The 13,272-nt window shown below is 39.2% G+C and overlaps 1 protein-coding gene across 2 annotated transcripts in view; it reads left to right on the top strand.

Moving 5' to 3' along the window:
• The window catches only part of RUNX1 (RUNX family transcription factor 1), a 181,210-nt gene that overhangs the window by 140,766 nt on the left and 27,172 nt on the right, over positions 1-13,272 (top strand). The window contains exon 5 of one of the 2 annotated variants that reach the window (XM_069945416.1): positions 1,756-1,947. The exons of the other annotated variant lie outside the window; for it this stretch is intronic. Within the exon in view, the coding sequence (XP_069801517.1) occupies positions 1,756-1,947 (192 nt within the window). The remainder of the gene's footprint in view (positions 1-1,755; positions 1,948-13,272) is intronic. 2 annotated transcript variants of the gene reach the window in all.

Raw genomic sequence — 13,272 nt, forward strand, 5'->3', positions numbered from 1 at the left:
GATGTCATTCAACACCGCTTTTTATCACACACAGCTTTCCTCATCTGATCACCAATGGGGGCAACCTACTTGAAAGGAAAAATAGAGGAAGTATTCTTTCATGTCCTTGTATCTAAATACCCTTTCTAAGGCAAAGTGGCCTATTGGCATATCGCTAGCGCCCCCCCCCCCCCCCCCCCCCCCCTCACACACACACACACACACACAATCTGGGGCAAATTCTATGGCAGTCCCTTAACTTCATCCTTGCATAGACCCATAGAATGGACGACTGACATTGATGACAGATCATATGATTAGTCAGCCAGTATATGTAATTGGCTTGCGTGACTCAATATGTTTGCGTTCAAGTCTACTGTCATGAACTGGGGAGCTGAACAGAGGCTGAGATTTGCATGCTTGACAAGTTAAGAAGCTCAAGCAACATATTCCTGCCAAATGGAAAAAAGAAAAAAAAAATCTTAGTTCACTTTTTTTTTGTACCCAGATAAAATCATTGCAATAAAGCTGGCTCCATTTCTCTGTGCAGTGTGAAATGTGATATAGTGCCGTGTTCGCCAAAGGAACTGGCGGGAGGAAGAGAGAACAGGCCGCTCACATCTCCAGTCCCAATAAAAGTTTACACATACTTTCATTTTAGAAATTGTAGCAACTGGAAATTTGCTTTGAAATGTAAATTTTGGGACAGCTGGAAAAAATTATCCCGCTTCATGTTAGAGGAAAGGGGGGGGGGGGGGGGGGGGGGGAACCCTCAAACCAGGAAAACATACAATGATATTGTGATGAGAAGCGGTCGAGGACTAAAAATGATGAAAATGGTTTGCCCTAAAGGGAATATAATGCTGGAATACTGACGCAGCATGAACGCTAAGCTCTCATTGGTTGTTGTTAGTAACTACCCAATGTGTACTAGTTCTGCTAAATAAAATACAAAGTTTTCCTAAAAAATTAAATAGGATTTTTTAGATTCTAGAGGTTATACTGGTCAAAGGGGAACTCCCTTAAAGAGGGTCATCAAAAAATTACCTATTGTTTAAAAAACATATTTTTAAAGATTTTTTCTTATTTCTTCAAATTTTCCATTTTACTATCAATATTTAAAATTATTCTCCTCTGAATAAATCTTGAAATTTCCATTCTCACCACTAAGCCTAGAACTTCGTACAAAGCAGAATGATCAGCTTTCAAATCCCGCTGGCAGGCAGATATCGGCATTCAAAAGCTCATTGTTTTGCTTTGTATGAAGCTAAACGAAGTCCGCTTCGCTCATCTCCACCTAAAAGTAAGCTAAGCCTTCCTGTTGTGTATGTGAGGATAAGGAGGAGGCTGCTGTAAAATGATCTTTGACAAAATAGGATGTTCAGGGCTCAGCCTCCTCCTCCCCGTGGAATGACCTGTTTAAAGGTCACAGAGCATGCCCAGACTCCTTGCCCTTTCATGTCAGTGGGACAGTTACTGTCTGTTGTTGCTTATTTCTTTAGAGTTTGCTGTAATGCTGTTAAAACAGACTTTGTACATTGACAATAACACGAAAGAAGACATTATTAGTGGGGACTCAGGAGTTGGGACCCTTACAATTCTCCGGTTATCTCGGATCTCAAAACAGACCACCATTGTTCTCAGGATGTGTATGGTATTACAACCCAGGTACATTCACTTGTACTTGATCCCGATGACATATTTGTAGATTCCGTACACTATATCTGTACATTGATGACTTAGATTAAGCCATTTTTATCTACTTCATATTAACAGGGCATCGGCAGAAATTAGACGAGCAGACTAAACCAGGAGGCTTGTCGTTTTCTGAACGGCTCAGCGAACTGGAACAGTTGCGTCGAACGGCGATGAGGGTCAGTCCACACCATCCGACCCCCACCCCCAACCCACGATCATCTCTGAACCACTCCACCGCATTCAATCCTCAGACACAGACTCAGATACAAGGTGAGTCCCAGAGATTAAAGAAACACCCTTTTAAAGGGGTATTTCCAGCTGACAAAGTTATCCCCTATAAAAAGAATAGGGGATATCTAGCTTTTTGCAGGGGGGTCCGACCACTGGGGCCTCCCATCATCTCAAGAACGAAAACTCCAGTCTCCTATTAGAGTGGAGTGGCAGGTTACACATGGTCCATTTATTCTTTATGGGAAAGGGGTGTGACTATGGGATCAGACTACACAGGCTTTGTTTGTAGTCTGTTACCATGGAGACACCTAGGTGTTCATAGTTGTTGTAGACACAAAAAGATGGAATGCTTTAAATCAACTTGTTCAACTTCAATTTAAGCAATACAAATGGTGACTAAGATGTTAATGTTTCTTCAGGCAAAGATTCAGACTTATATATCAATGCACTTATACAATTTTCTTATGCGATCACTTTAAATACAATGGTACAATATTGGCAAAGCCTTAAACCTGTAATAGTCAGGTTTCTACAATGTCCAGAGAAAAAAAATATTTTACCTCTGACACCATCCTACGACTTTGTTAGGTAATGAGTTTGCTTTTCATAGCCTAGTAGTAGGTGGTAAGAGAACCAAATCAACTATAAGCATATAAGGAAGCCAGAGATATGGCTACTAAAGGTATCGGCCAAAAAAGTCCAGGGGTATATAACAGGAGGGCAACGTGACAGGGACCAGTAATGGTGATGTATAGTTGTTAATTGCTCTAATTCTATCATATTGAATTATGTCATGAATCTTCCTCATGTTACAATAGGGTAGCAGTCACTGTTTGTAGGGACCGTAATGGAATCTGTCACCATGGCCATGTGGTGCCTCTCAGGACAGAGGAGCTGAGCTATGTAACATGTTTAAGCTGCCTGTACACCCTATTATACTATCCGCCTTTCTTAGAATCTCAGGGTATTATGGGCTGGTACTTAGCTTGTCTTGAGTCATCACTTTTTCTTAGAATTTTTATCTACTTTAGAAATGTAATGTCATAGGTTTGATCGAAACGTATTCATATAAAACAAAAAAACAACTTTCGTCTTATAAACTTATAGACATTGATACTAAAAGCGGGGAACATGCGATGCGTGCTGTGTAGGACCGTAGCTCCAGCACTTAAAATGCCTGGAACGGTCTTTAAAATCTGATACCGTCAGGATTGAAGTTGCCGGACACAGGGCTAAAGAGACAACAGGTGACAAGTCCCACACGCAGTCACACATGGCAGATACAGGCCTTCGTATGCCGAAGAAATCTGAGCATATTAGATTATGGACTGTGCAGACCATTTGCGTTCATATGTCCTTTTTATATTTTATATAATAAATCATATGAGCAAACAAGAAGTATTACATTTAGATAAAGTTGCAGGAGGGTGCACAAAATCCAAATAGAAGACGTTAGCAAAAGCTTTAGAAGAAAAGATCTGCATACATTGTTTTCCAAATACAACGCACATTTAAAATACATTTAAAGAATAATAATAAAAAAGAACCAAAAAATTTACATTTTATATATATATATATATATATATATATATATATATATATATATATAAAATTAAATAAAAAAGCAGTACATATAAACAAAAAAAAATTACTTTCTGTAAAGTTGCAAGAGGGTTCACAAAATTCATATAGAGGTGGTTAGTAGAAGCTTTAAAAGAAAAGTGCTGTGTTCATTATTATCAAAACGCAATTTAACTTTCAAATATATTGGAGAAGTCTGACTTCAGCTTCACTTTCCACAGGTGGCAGGGACAAGGGAAAGAGATTAACAATGAAAAATTGCTTCCCTTTCCTGTGTCTGTGATGCGCCATGTGACCGGCCCTAAGACCCTTGCTTGAAAACATTGTCCCCGAAGTTGTGATGATGTCTGGCCGAACTTCTCCTTTAATAAAGAATAATTATACAAAGAATAATACACATATACAAACAATAGGGGAGATTTATCAAACATGGTGTAAAGTAAAATTGGCTCAGTTGCCCCTAGCGACCAATCAGATTCCACCTTTCATCCCTCACAGACTCTATGTAAAATGAAAGGTGGCATCTGATTGGTTGCTAGGGGCAACTGAGCCAGTTTCACTTTACACCATGTTTGATAAATCTCCCCCTATAAACATATTTGGGTAAAGTTGTAGGAGGGTGTGTGCAATCCATATAATAGAAATTCATGGAAGGTTTAAAAGAAAATATCTTCATACATTTTTTTTTCTCAAATACGAAGCAAATTTGAAAACAAATTTATTTTTTTATAATTAAAATATATTTAAAAACCTTTTTTTTTTTTTCAAAAAAGAATACATGTAAGCAAACAAGAGACAGTACACTTGGATAAGGTTGCAGGAGGGTGCATAATTAAATAAATATAAAATAAATATTAGAAAATGGATTAAAAAAAAATAAAACATATTTATGATACAATAAAATATATATATAAAAAAAAACCTACATTACAAATTTAAATAATAAAGCATACGGGTCATGATATCCTTCCAAAATAAATAACTTGATTGTCATGACGTAAACTGAGTCCTTTGATGCCAGAAAGCATACAGGGCTCTTGGGTGTGCTATTTTCCCTGAGCCACAGACGGCAGGGATCGCAGCTGTTTATCAGGGATCTTGTGTTAAAAGAAGTTTACGGAGAGTGCCGTGCAGCAAGTGGTATGCACTAAAATAATATCAGTGTGCGTGCGAGGACGCTTTCACTACCGCTTAGAAGGATTTCGTAGAAACAGCTGTAAAGCAGAAGTGTGTTTGTACCTACCTTGCAGCACAATATTGTGCAAAAGACCACAAAATAGGAATTATTACATCTATCAGTTAGAAGAAGAAGAAGTTGTTAAGCGGGTGGGAGCTGATATATACATTTCTAATGTGGCTTTTGTCTCGTTGACCAACTCAAAGCCACATTCTTGGGCATCAATCACATTTCCTCTCAAAGAGCATTTCCTTCTAAATTCGAGAAAACACCATCGTCTTCTTTCAAGTTCAATGAACTCTTATTTATATTGCTTGAATATCAATTATAGGTTGGGACACAACTTTCTCAAACTCATAAAGTGCGAGTATGCTCCGTAGTTCTTGGAGAGACGATTGACAAGGGTCCATAATGTTAGACCCCCAATGAACAAACAAGTCTGGGAGAACCCCTTATAAAGGCATTGTCTGAACGTAACTCCTGTTCATATGTCTTGTAAAGCTTCAGGGGCATCATAGAACAGGCAAAATCTGAACATTTTAGTCTTCGAACTTCAAGTAACCAACTTCACCATTGTTCTGTAAACCAACGTGTTTCGATTGCTAGCATGCAACCTTAATCATGTCCAAGATTGCCATGAATTAGGGTTATATTACACAGCCTGATTACTTTTTTTACACTTTTTTTTTTTTTTACTTTTTTTATCACTTTTTTTTTTTCATCAGCCGTTACGGCATCAAATGATTTTAGGTCAAGACCAAAAGACACGATCAGCCGATGATTGTTGTCATCGTTTGATCATCGTCTTTATTACTTAGAGCAGTGATCTACCGAATCAGCCTGATGTATGTAATGGGGCCCTAAGATTGCTTGCTTACAATTGAAACACGTTGACTTGCAACCTATATGCCATTTTTTAAAGCTTGTCATTGTATTCCTCAATCCCATTGGACCTACTTTGACTTTCTTCAATATGAAAAAGTTTTGATCAAAGCTGTGGTCTCTTCTTGAGTGGAGGTGACAAGTATATATATATATATATATACACTCACCGGCCACTTTATTAGGTACACCTGTCCAACTGCACGTTACCACTTAATTTCTAATCAGCCAATCACATGGCGGCAACTTAGTGCATTTAGGCATGTACACATGGTCAAGACAATCTCCTGCAGTTCAAACCGAGCATCAGTATGGGGAAGAAAGGTGATTTAAGTGCCTTTGAATGGGCATGGTTGTTGGTGCCAGAAGGGCTGGTCTGAGTATTTCAGAAACTGCTGATCTACTGGGATTTTCACGCACAACCATCTCTAGGGTTTACAGAGAATGGTCCGAAAAAGAAAAAACATCCAGTGAGCGGCAGTTCTGTGGGCGGAAATGCCTTGTTGATGCCAGAGGTCAGAGGAGAATGGGCAGACTGGTTCGAGCAGATAGAAAGGCAACAGTGACTCAAATAGCCAACCGTTACAACCAAGGTAGACAGAAGAGCATCAAGGGGCCCAAAGAGTGAACGCAGAACAGGAAACTGAGGCTACAATTTGCACAAGCTCATCAAAATCGGACAGTAGAAGATTGGAAAAACGTTGCCTGGTCTGATGAGTCTCGATTTCTGCTGCGACATTCGGATGGTAGGGTCAGAATTTGGCGTCATCAACATGAAAGCATGGATCCATCCTGCCTTGTATCAACGGTTCAGGCTGCTGGTGGTGGTGTCATGGTGTGGGGAATATTTTCTTGGCACTCTTTGGGCCCCTTGGTACCAATTGAGCATCGTTGCAACACCACAGCCTACCTGAGTATTGTTGCTGACCATGTCCATCCCTTTATGACCACAATGTACCCAACATCTGATGGCTACTTTCAGCAGGATAATGCGCCATGTCATAAAGCTAGAATCATCTCAGACTGGTTTCTTGAACATGACAATGAGTTCACTGTACTCAAATGGCCTCCACAGTCACCAGTTCTCAATCCAATAGAGCATCTTTGGGATGCGGTGGAACGGGAGATTCGCATCATGGATGTGCAGCCGACAAATCTGCGGCAACTGTGTGATGCCATCATGTCAATATGGACCAAAATCTCTGAGGAATGCTTCCAGCACCTTGTTGTATCTATGCCACGAAGAATTGAGGCAGTTCTGAAGGCAAAAGGGGGTCCAACCCGTTACTAGCATGGTGTACCTAATAAAGTGGCCGGTGAGTGTATATATACATATATAGTACGTTGATTGGATACCAAGATGTCTGAAACTTAGACCCCCAACAGGTTTCTATAAACTCCCTCTATTTCACTATTTCTCAGCTCCGTTTCTGGGATAATTCCACAAAAATTGGGCAACTATATAAAGATGGAGGCCCAAATGGTAACAAGGGGCAACTGGCCTGCCCATATATTATGCAGTGGTCATTGGAGTGGCCAGTATTTAAAGGGAACTCTGGGGAATATTTTTTTTTTCTTTCATATCAACTGGTGTCAGAAAGTTATATAGATTTGTAATTTACTTTTATTTAAAAATGTCCAGTCTTCTAGAACTTATCAGCTGCTGTGTGTCCTGCAGGAAGTAGTGTATTCTTTCCAGTCTGACACAGTGCTCTCTTCTGCCACCTCTGTCCATGTCAGGAACTGCCCAGAGCAGGAGAGGTTTTTTATGGGGATTTGCTGCTCTTTCAGATAGTTGCTCACATGGACAGAGGTGGCAGCACTGTGTAAAGAATACACCACTTTGTGCAAGGCATACAGCAGCTGATAAGTACTGGAAGACTGCAGATGTTTAAATAAAAGTTCATTAAAAATCTATATAACTTTCTGACACCAGTTTATTTGAAAGAGTAAAAAATCTTTGCCCTTTCACCTTTAATACTTAATTTTCCAGAAATATATGGTCTGTGCCAGCTTTCTCAGTGAGACGTGCCATTCAGGAGCACAAGATGAGTGAACTGTAATGGTTTCCATATTGATTGCTTTCCAGGTAGCTTGGCAGTCACATGGCTTTGAGGATCTTAGGCAGGGTATCATTTGGGCACTATTTCACCGACTAGCTTAGTGATATTATAGAATCTAATAGGGATCTGTCCTGGCAGGAGATTTTCTTTTACGCGTTTTGCAAGCAGACACAGGACAGCAGAACAGGCTATAAAACGTAGCCTCATGAAATCTTTACAATATGCTGTGCACATCCGTACTCGGCACACAACAGTGAAAGTACACCTGTTAATATGAAACATCTAACCAAACAAGTAGCGAGACAAAAGACGGCCAAGGAAGAAACACCACATCAAATGGTCGTGAGGTTGAAAGATTACCCTCTCTGTAGACTCAGGCAACAAAGCCGTTTATACGGGAGGCTCGCTCTTTAGGCATGCAAAACCATGCAAAGTGATATTCTTGTTTTGTGAAGCGCGCTTTTGTAGTCTCCCAGGTGCAATGGGGTTTTTTCTTTTTGCCTGACAGGCAGGATGCCTGCGACTAATCTTCTAAAAACGTCCTTATTCTAAAATCCCAGCGAGTCCAGAGAGGCTGTATTTCATCCCTCAAAAGTTTAGTATAGAATTTTTCTTTTCTTTTTTTTTGTGTTGAATAGTGATGATATAAGGTGAAATAACAATGTGGTGCTTGAAATGCGTTTCACAACTGTTGTACTTTTCGTACTATACTGTGTTCAAGTAATAGTTCCATACAGTGCCTATACATAACAGATGTGTCTTCCAGATTAATACTGTACCTATTTAGCCATTCTGTTCTGTTTCAGTATACAGCTCAATACTATGTCCAGATAGAAGCTCCAGATTATGCCCAAATATACTGTGCCCAAGTAATAGTTCCATACAGTTCTATACTGTGTCTAATATTGTACCATCATATTTACTCCATACTCATAGACATACGGCTCGGTGCTGTGTCCAAATCAAAGCTGTATAATAATAACTGCACCATACTGTACCCAATTTATAGTTTCTTATAATGCTAATATATAACAGTTCTATACTGTACCCATAAATTCAGTCCATACTGTACCCATATATTTACTCTATACTGTACCCACATACTCACTCCATACTGTACCCATATATTCACTCCATACTGTACACACATATTCACTCCATACTGTACACACATATTCACTCCATACTGTACACATATAGTTACTCCATGCTGGACACACATATTCACTCCATACTGTACCCATATATTCACTCCATACTGTACCCATATATTCACTCCATACTGTACACACATATTCACTCCATACTGTACCCATATATTCACTCCATACTGTACCCATATAATCACTCCATACTGTACCCATATATTCACTCTATACTGTACCCATATAGTTACTCCATGCTGGACACACATATTCACTCCATACTGTACCCACATATTCACTCCATACTGTACCCATATAATCACTCCATACTGTACCCACATATTCACTCCATACTGTACACACATATTTACTCCATACTGTACCCATATAATCACTCCATACTGTACCCACATATTCACTCCATACTGTACACACATATTTACTCCATACTGTACCCACATATTTACTCCATACTGTACCCATATAATCACTCCATACTGTACCCACATATTCAATCCATACTGTACCCATATAATCACTCCATACTGTACCCATATAATCACTTCATACTGTACCTATATAATCACTCCATACTGTACCTATATAATCACTCCATACTGTACCCATATAATCACTCCATACTGTACCCATATAATCACTCCATACTGTACCCACATATTCACTCTATACTGTAACCATATATTCACTCCATACTGTACCCATATAATCACTCCATACTGTACACACATATTTACTCCATACTGTACCCATATAATCACTCCATATGGTAGCCACATATTCACTCCATACTGTACCCATATAATCACTCCATACTGTACACACATATTTACTCCATACTGTACCCATATAATCACTCCATACTGTACCCATATAATCACTCCATACTGTACCCACATATTCACTCTATACTGTAACCATATATTCACTCCATACTGTACCCATATAATCACTCCATACTGTACCCACATATTCACTCTATGCTGTACCCATATATTCACTCCATACTGTACCCACATATTCACTCCATACTGTACCCACATATTCATTCCATACTGTACACACATACTCTCTCCATACTGTACACATATATTCACTCCATACTGTACACACATATATTCACTCCATACTGTACACACATATATTCACTCCATACTGTACCTATATATTCACTCCATACTGTACACACATATATTCACTCCATACTGTACCCATATATTCACTCCATACTGTACCCACATATTCACTCCATACTGTACACACATATTCACTACATACTGTACCCATATAATCACTCCATACTGTACCCATATAATCACTCCATACTGTACCCACATATTCACTCTATACTGTAACCATATATTCACTCCATACTGTACCCATATAATCACTCCATACTGTACCCACATATTCACTCTATACTGTACCCATATATTCACTCCATACTGTACCCACATATTCATTCCATACTGTACACACATACTCTCTCCATACTGTACCCATATATTCACTCCATACTGTACACACATATATTCACTCCATACTGTACACACATATTCACTACATACTGTACCCATGTAATCAATCCATACTATACCCACATATTCACTCCATACTGTACTCATATATTCAGTCCATATTGTACACACATATTCATTCCATACTGTACTCATATATTCAGTCCATATTGTACACACATATTCATTCCATACTGTACACATACTCTTTCCATACTGTACCCATATATTCATTCCATACTGTACCCACATATTCACACCATACTGTACCCACATATTCATTCCATACTGTACCCATATATTCACTCCATACTGTACCCACATATTCTCTCCATACTGTACCCACATATTCACTCTATACTGTACCCATATATTCACTCTATACTATACACACATATTCACTCCATACTGTACACACATATTCACTCCATATTGTACCCACATATTCACTCTATACTGTACCCATATATTCACTCTATACTATACACACATATTCACTCCATACTGTACCCATATAATCACTCCATACTGTACCCATATATTCACTCCAAACTGTACCCATATATTCACTCCATACTGTACCCATATATTCACTCTATACTGTACCCATATATTCACTCTATACTATACACACATATTCACTCCATACTGTACCCATATAATCACTCCATACTGTACCCATATATTCACTCCATACTGTAGCCACATATTCACTCCATACTGTACCCATATAATCACTCCATACTGTACCCATATATTCACTCCATACTGTACCCATATATTCACTCCATACTGTACACACATATTTACTACATACTGTAGCCACATATTCACTCCATACTGTACCCATATAATCACTCCATACTGTACCCATATATTCACTCCATACTGTACCCATATATTCACTCCATATGGTAGCCACATATTCACTCCATACTGAACCCACATATTCACTCCATACTGTACACACATATTCACTCCATACTATACACACATACTCTCTCCATACTGTACCCACATATTCACTCCATACTGTACCCATATATTCACTCCATACTGTACACACATATAATTGGACTAATTGGACAGTAGCAGTGTGACATGATGGAGTATAAACCTGTAGTCAGCCCTGGTAGATATTACATTATGGTGGACTCTTGGGCATTTGCCCCTTTTAGCTCCCACCATTTATTGGATTTTTGGAATATTTCCGATCGCATCTATAATTTACTGTCTTACAATGAATGTGAAACAAGCCTCTTCTTGCTTATTGTCTAACAAAGCAGACACAATATTAGCAAACAAGGGGGTATTGCAGCCAATGAAGACAAACAGAGAATTGTTTTGTGAAATTTGGCCAGGAGGAAAAGTGGATTTCCAAATTTGGCAAACCAAGAATATTTCGGGGGAAACCCCATGTGGCTCCGCGTCTGCGGTTAAGACACCCATAGTGCTTATTATATGGCACTATAGAACAGCATTTAGCTGAAAGTAGGCCTTTCTTTGTCTTTCTTTGTTTAGGTGTTATATAATTGATATGCCGCGTTTACTGCAGTGCTGCAAAACAGGAAGTCACTTTATGATGAGTAGTAAAAGAAGACATCTTGGATTTTCCAAGAGCAGTGTTGCCCATGAGCCCAAGAAATTCATGGACAATAGATTTATTTCAAAGGATTTTGTGATTATATATAACTCTTTAGGTTGAGGTTGATCTCCTGGATGCTTTAAGACAACACTTTTGTTTAGTTTGGAAGACCTGTACTTAAAGTGGTTTTCTGGAATTTTTTTTTTAAACAGCGCCCTCTTTTTCTGCATTTTTTTTCAGGTATTGCAACTCATCTCCCATTTTTGGAAAATAGACGGAAAAAAAAAACGGTACCTCTTTCTGTACCCTATGAGTATGTAGAGTACATTGTTAACCTGTTAGCTGAGCTCAGCACGAGCCTCGCGGGAACGCCTCCGTCTGAACACTTACGTTTCACCGTTAAGATCGTTGAAAATAAATACTCGTCTTGTCTCTTTCAATTAAAAGTGAGGGAAGTTTCTTAAAGCCGAATATGAGAAGCAATTATTTATGCTTATTTTATAGTGCCAATGTTCCAGCTGAATGTAAGCATATCGCCAGATTTGGGGCAACCAGAGAGAACAACATCAATCTTTCACACAAAAGTGTATTCACACGCGGAATGCTCTAGGGTGAGCAAAACAATGGTGTGTTTATCAGACTGCTGGCAAGCACACCTTCAGGTAACATGTCTGTACAGCGACGCAGCCTCTTTGAACACAATAGAGAGTGGCTCGATCCCAAACCTTCACAATCTGACTCTTTTATGTGGTCACAAAGCCATAGTGGTTAGGATGACACTACTACTACTACCAGCGTCTATACTAGTGACCGGTTTCTATGGTGACAGATGAAAAAATGTCACCACCATATTATTGGACACTAGAGGACGATCATATAAACTAACCATGAGTGTAATAGCCACCAGTGAGGTTCCAGCTCTTGGTATGGGGTCTGTATTTACATTACAGGTCTGATATTTAAGGGTCTGCTCTGTGTTCTGGATTTAAAGGGTCGTTTTCTGGGGTCTGTATTTCTTTATAGAGTCTAGTATTGGGTCTGTGTTCTCTTCCAGGGTCTTTTCTGAGTTCTGGGGTCTGTATTCATATAATGGGCCTGGTCCGGGTTCTGTATTTGTATAAGGGCCTGGTCTGGGGTCTGTATTTATATAAGGGTCTGGTCTTGGGTCTGTATTTATATAAGGGTCTGGTCTTGGGTCTGTATTTATATAAGGGTCTGGTCTGGGGTCTGTATTTGTGTAAGGGTCTGGTCTGGGGTCTGTATTTGTGTAAGGGTCTGGTCTGGGGTCTGTATTTGTATAAGGGTCTGGTCTGGGGTCTGTATGTATATAAGGGTCTGTTCTGGGGTCTGTATTTATGTAAGGGTCTGTTCTGGGGTCTGTATTTATATAAGAGTC

This window comes from Dendropsophus ebraccatus, chromosome 11 (assembly GCF_027789765.1).
Source record: "Dendropsophus ebraccatus isolate aDenEbr1 chromosome 11, aDenEbr1.pat, whole genome shotgun sequence".
Classification (NCBI taxonomy): domain Eukaryota; kingdom Metazoa; phylum Chordata; class Amphibia; order Anura; family Hylidae; genus Dendropsophus; species Dendropsophus ebraccatus.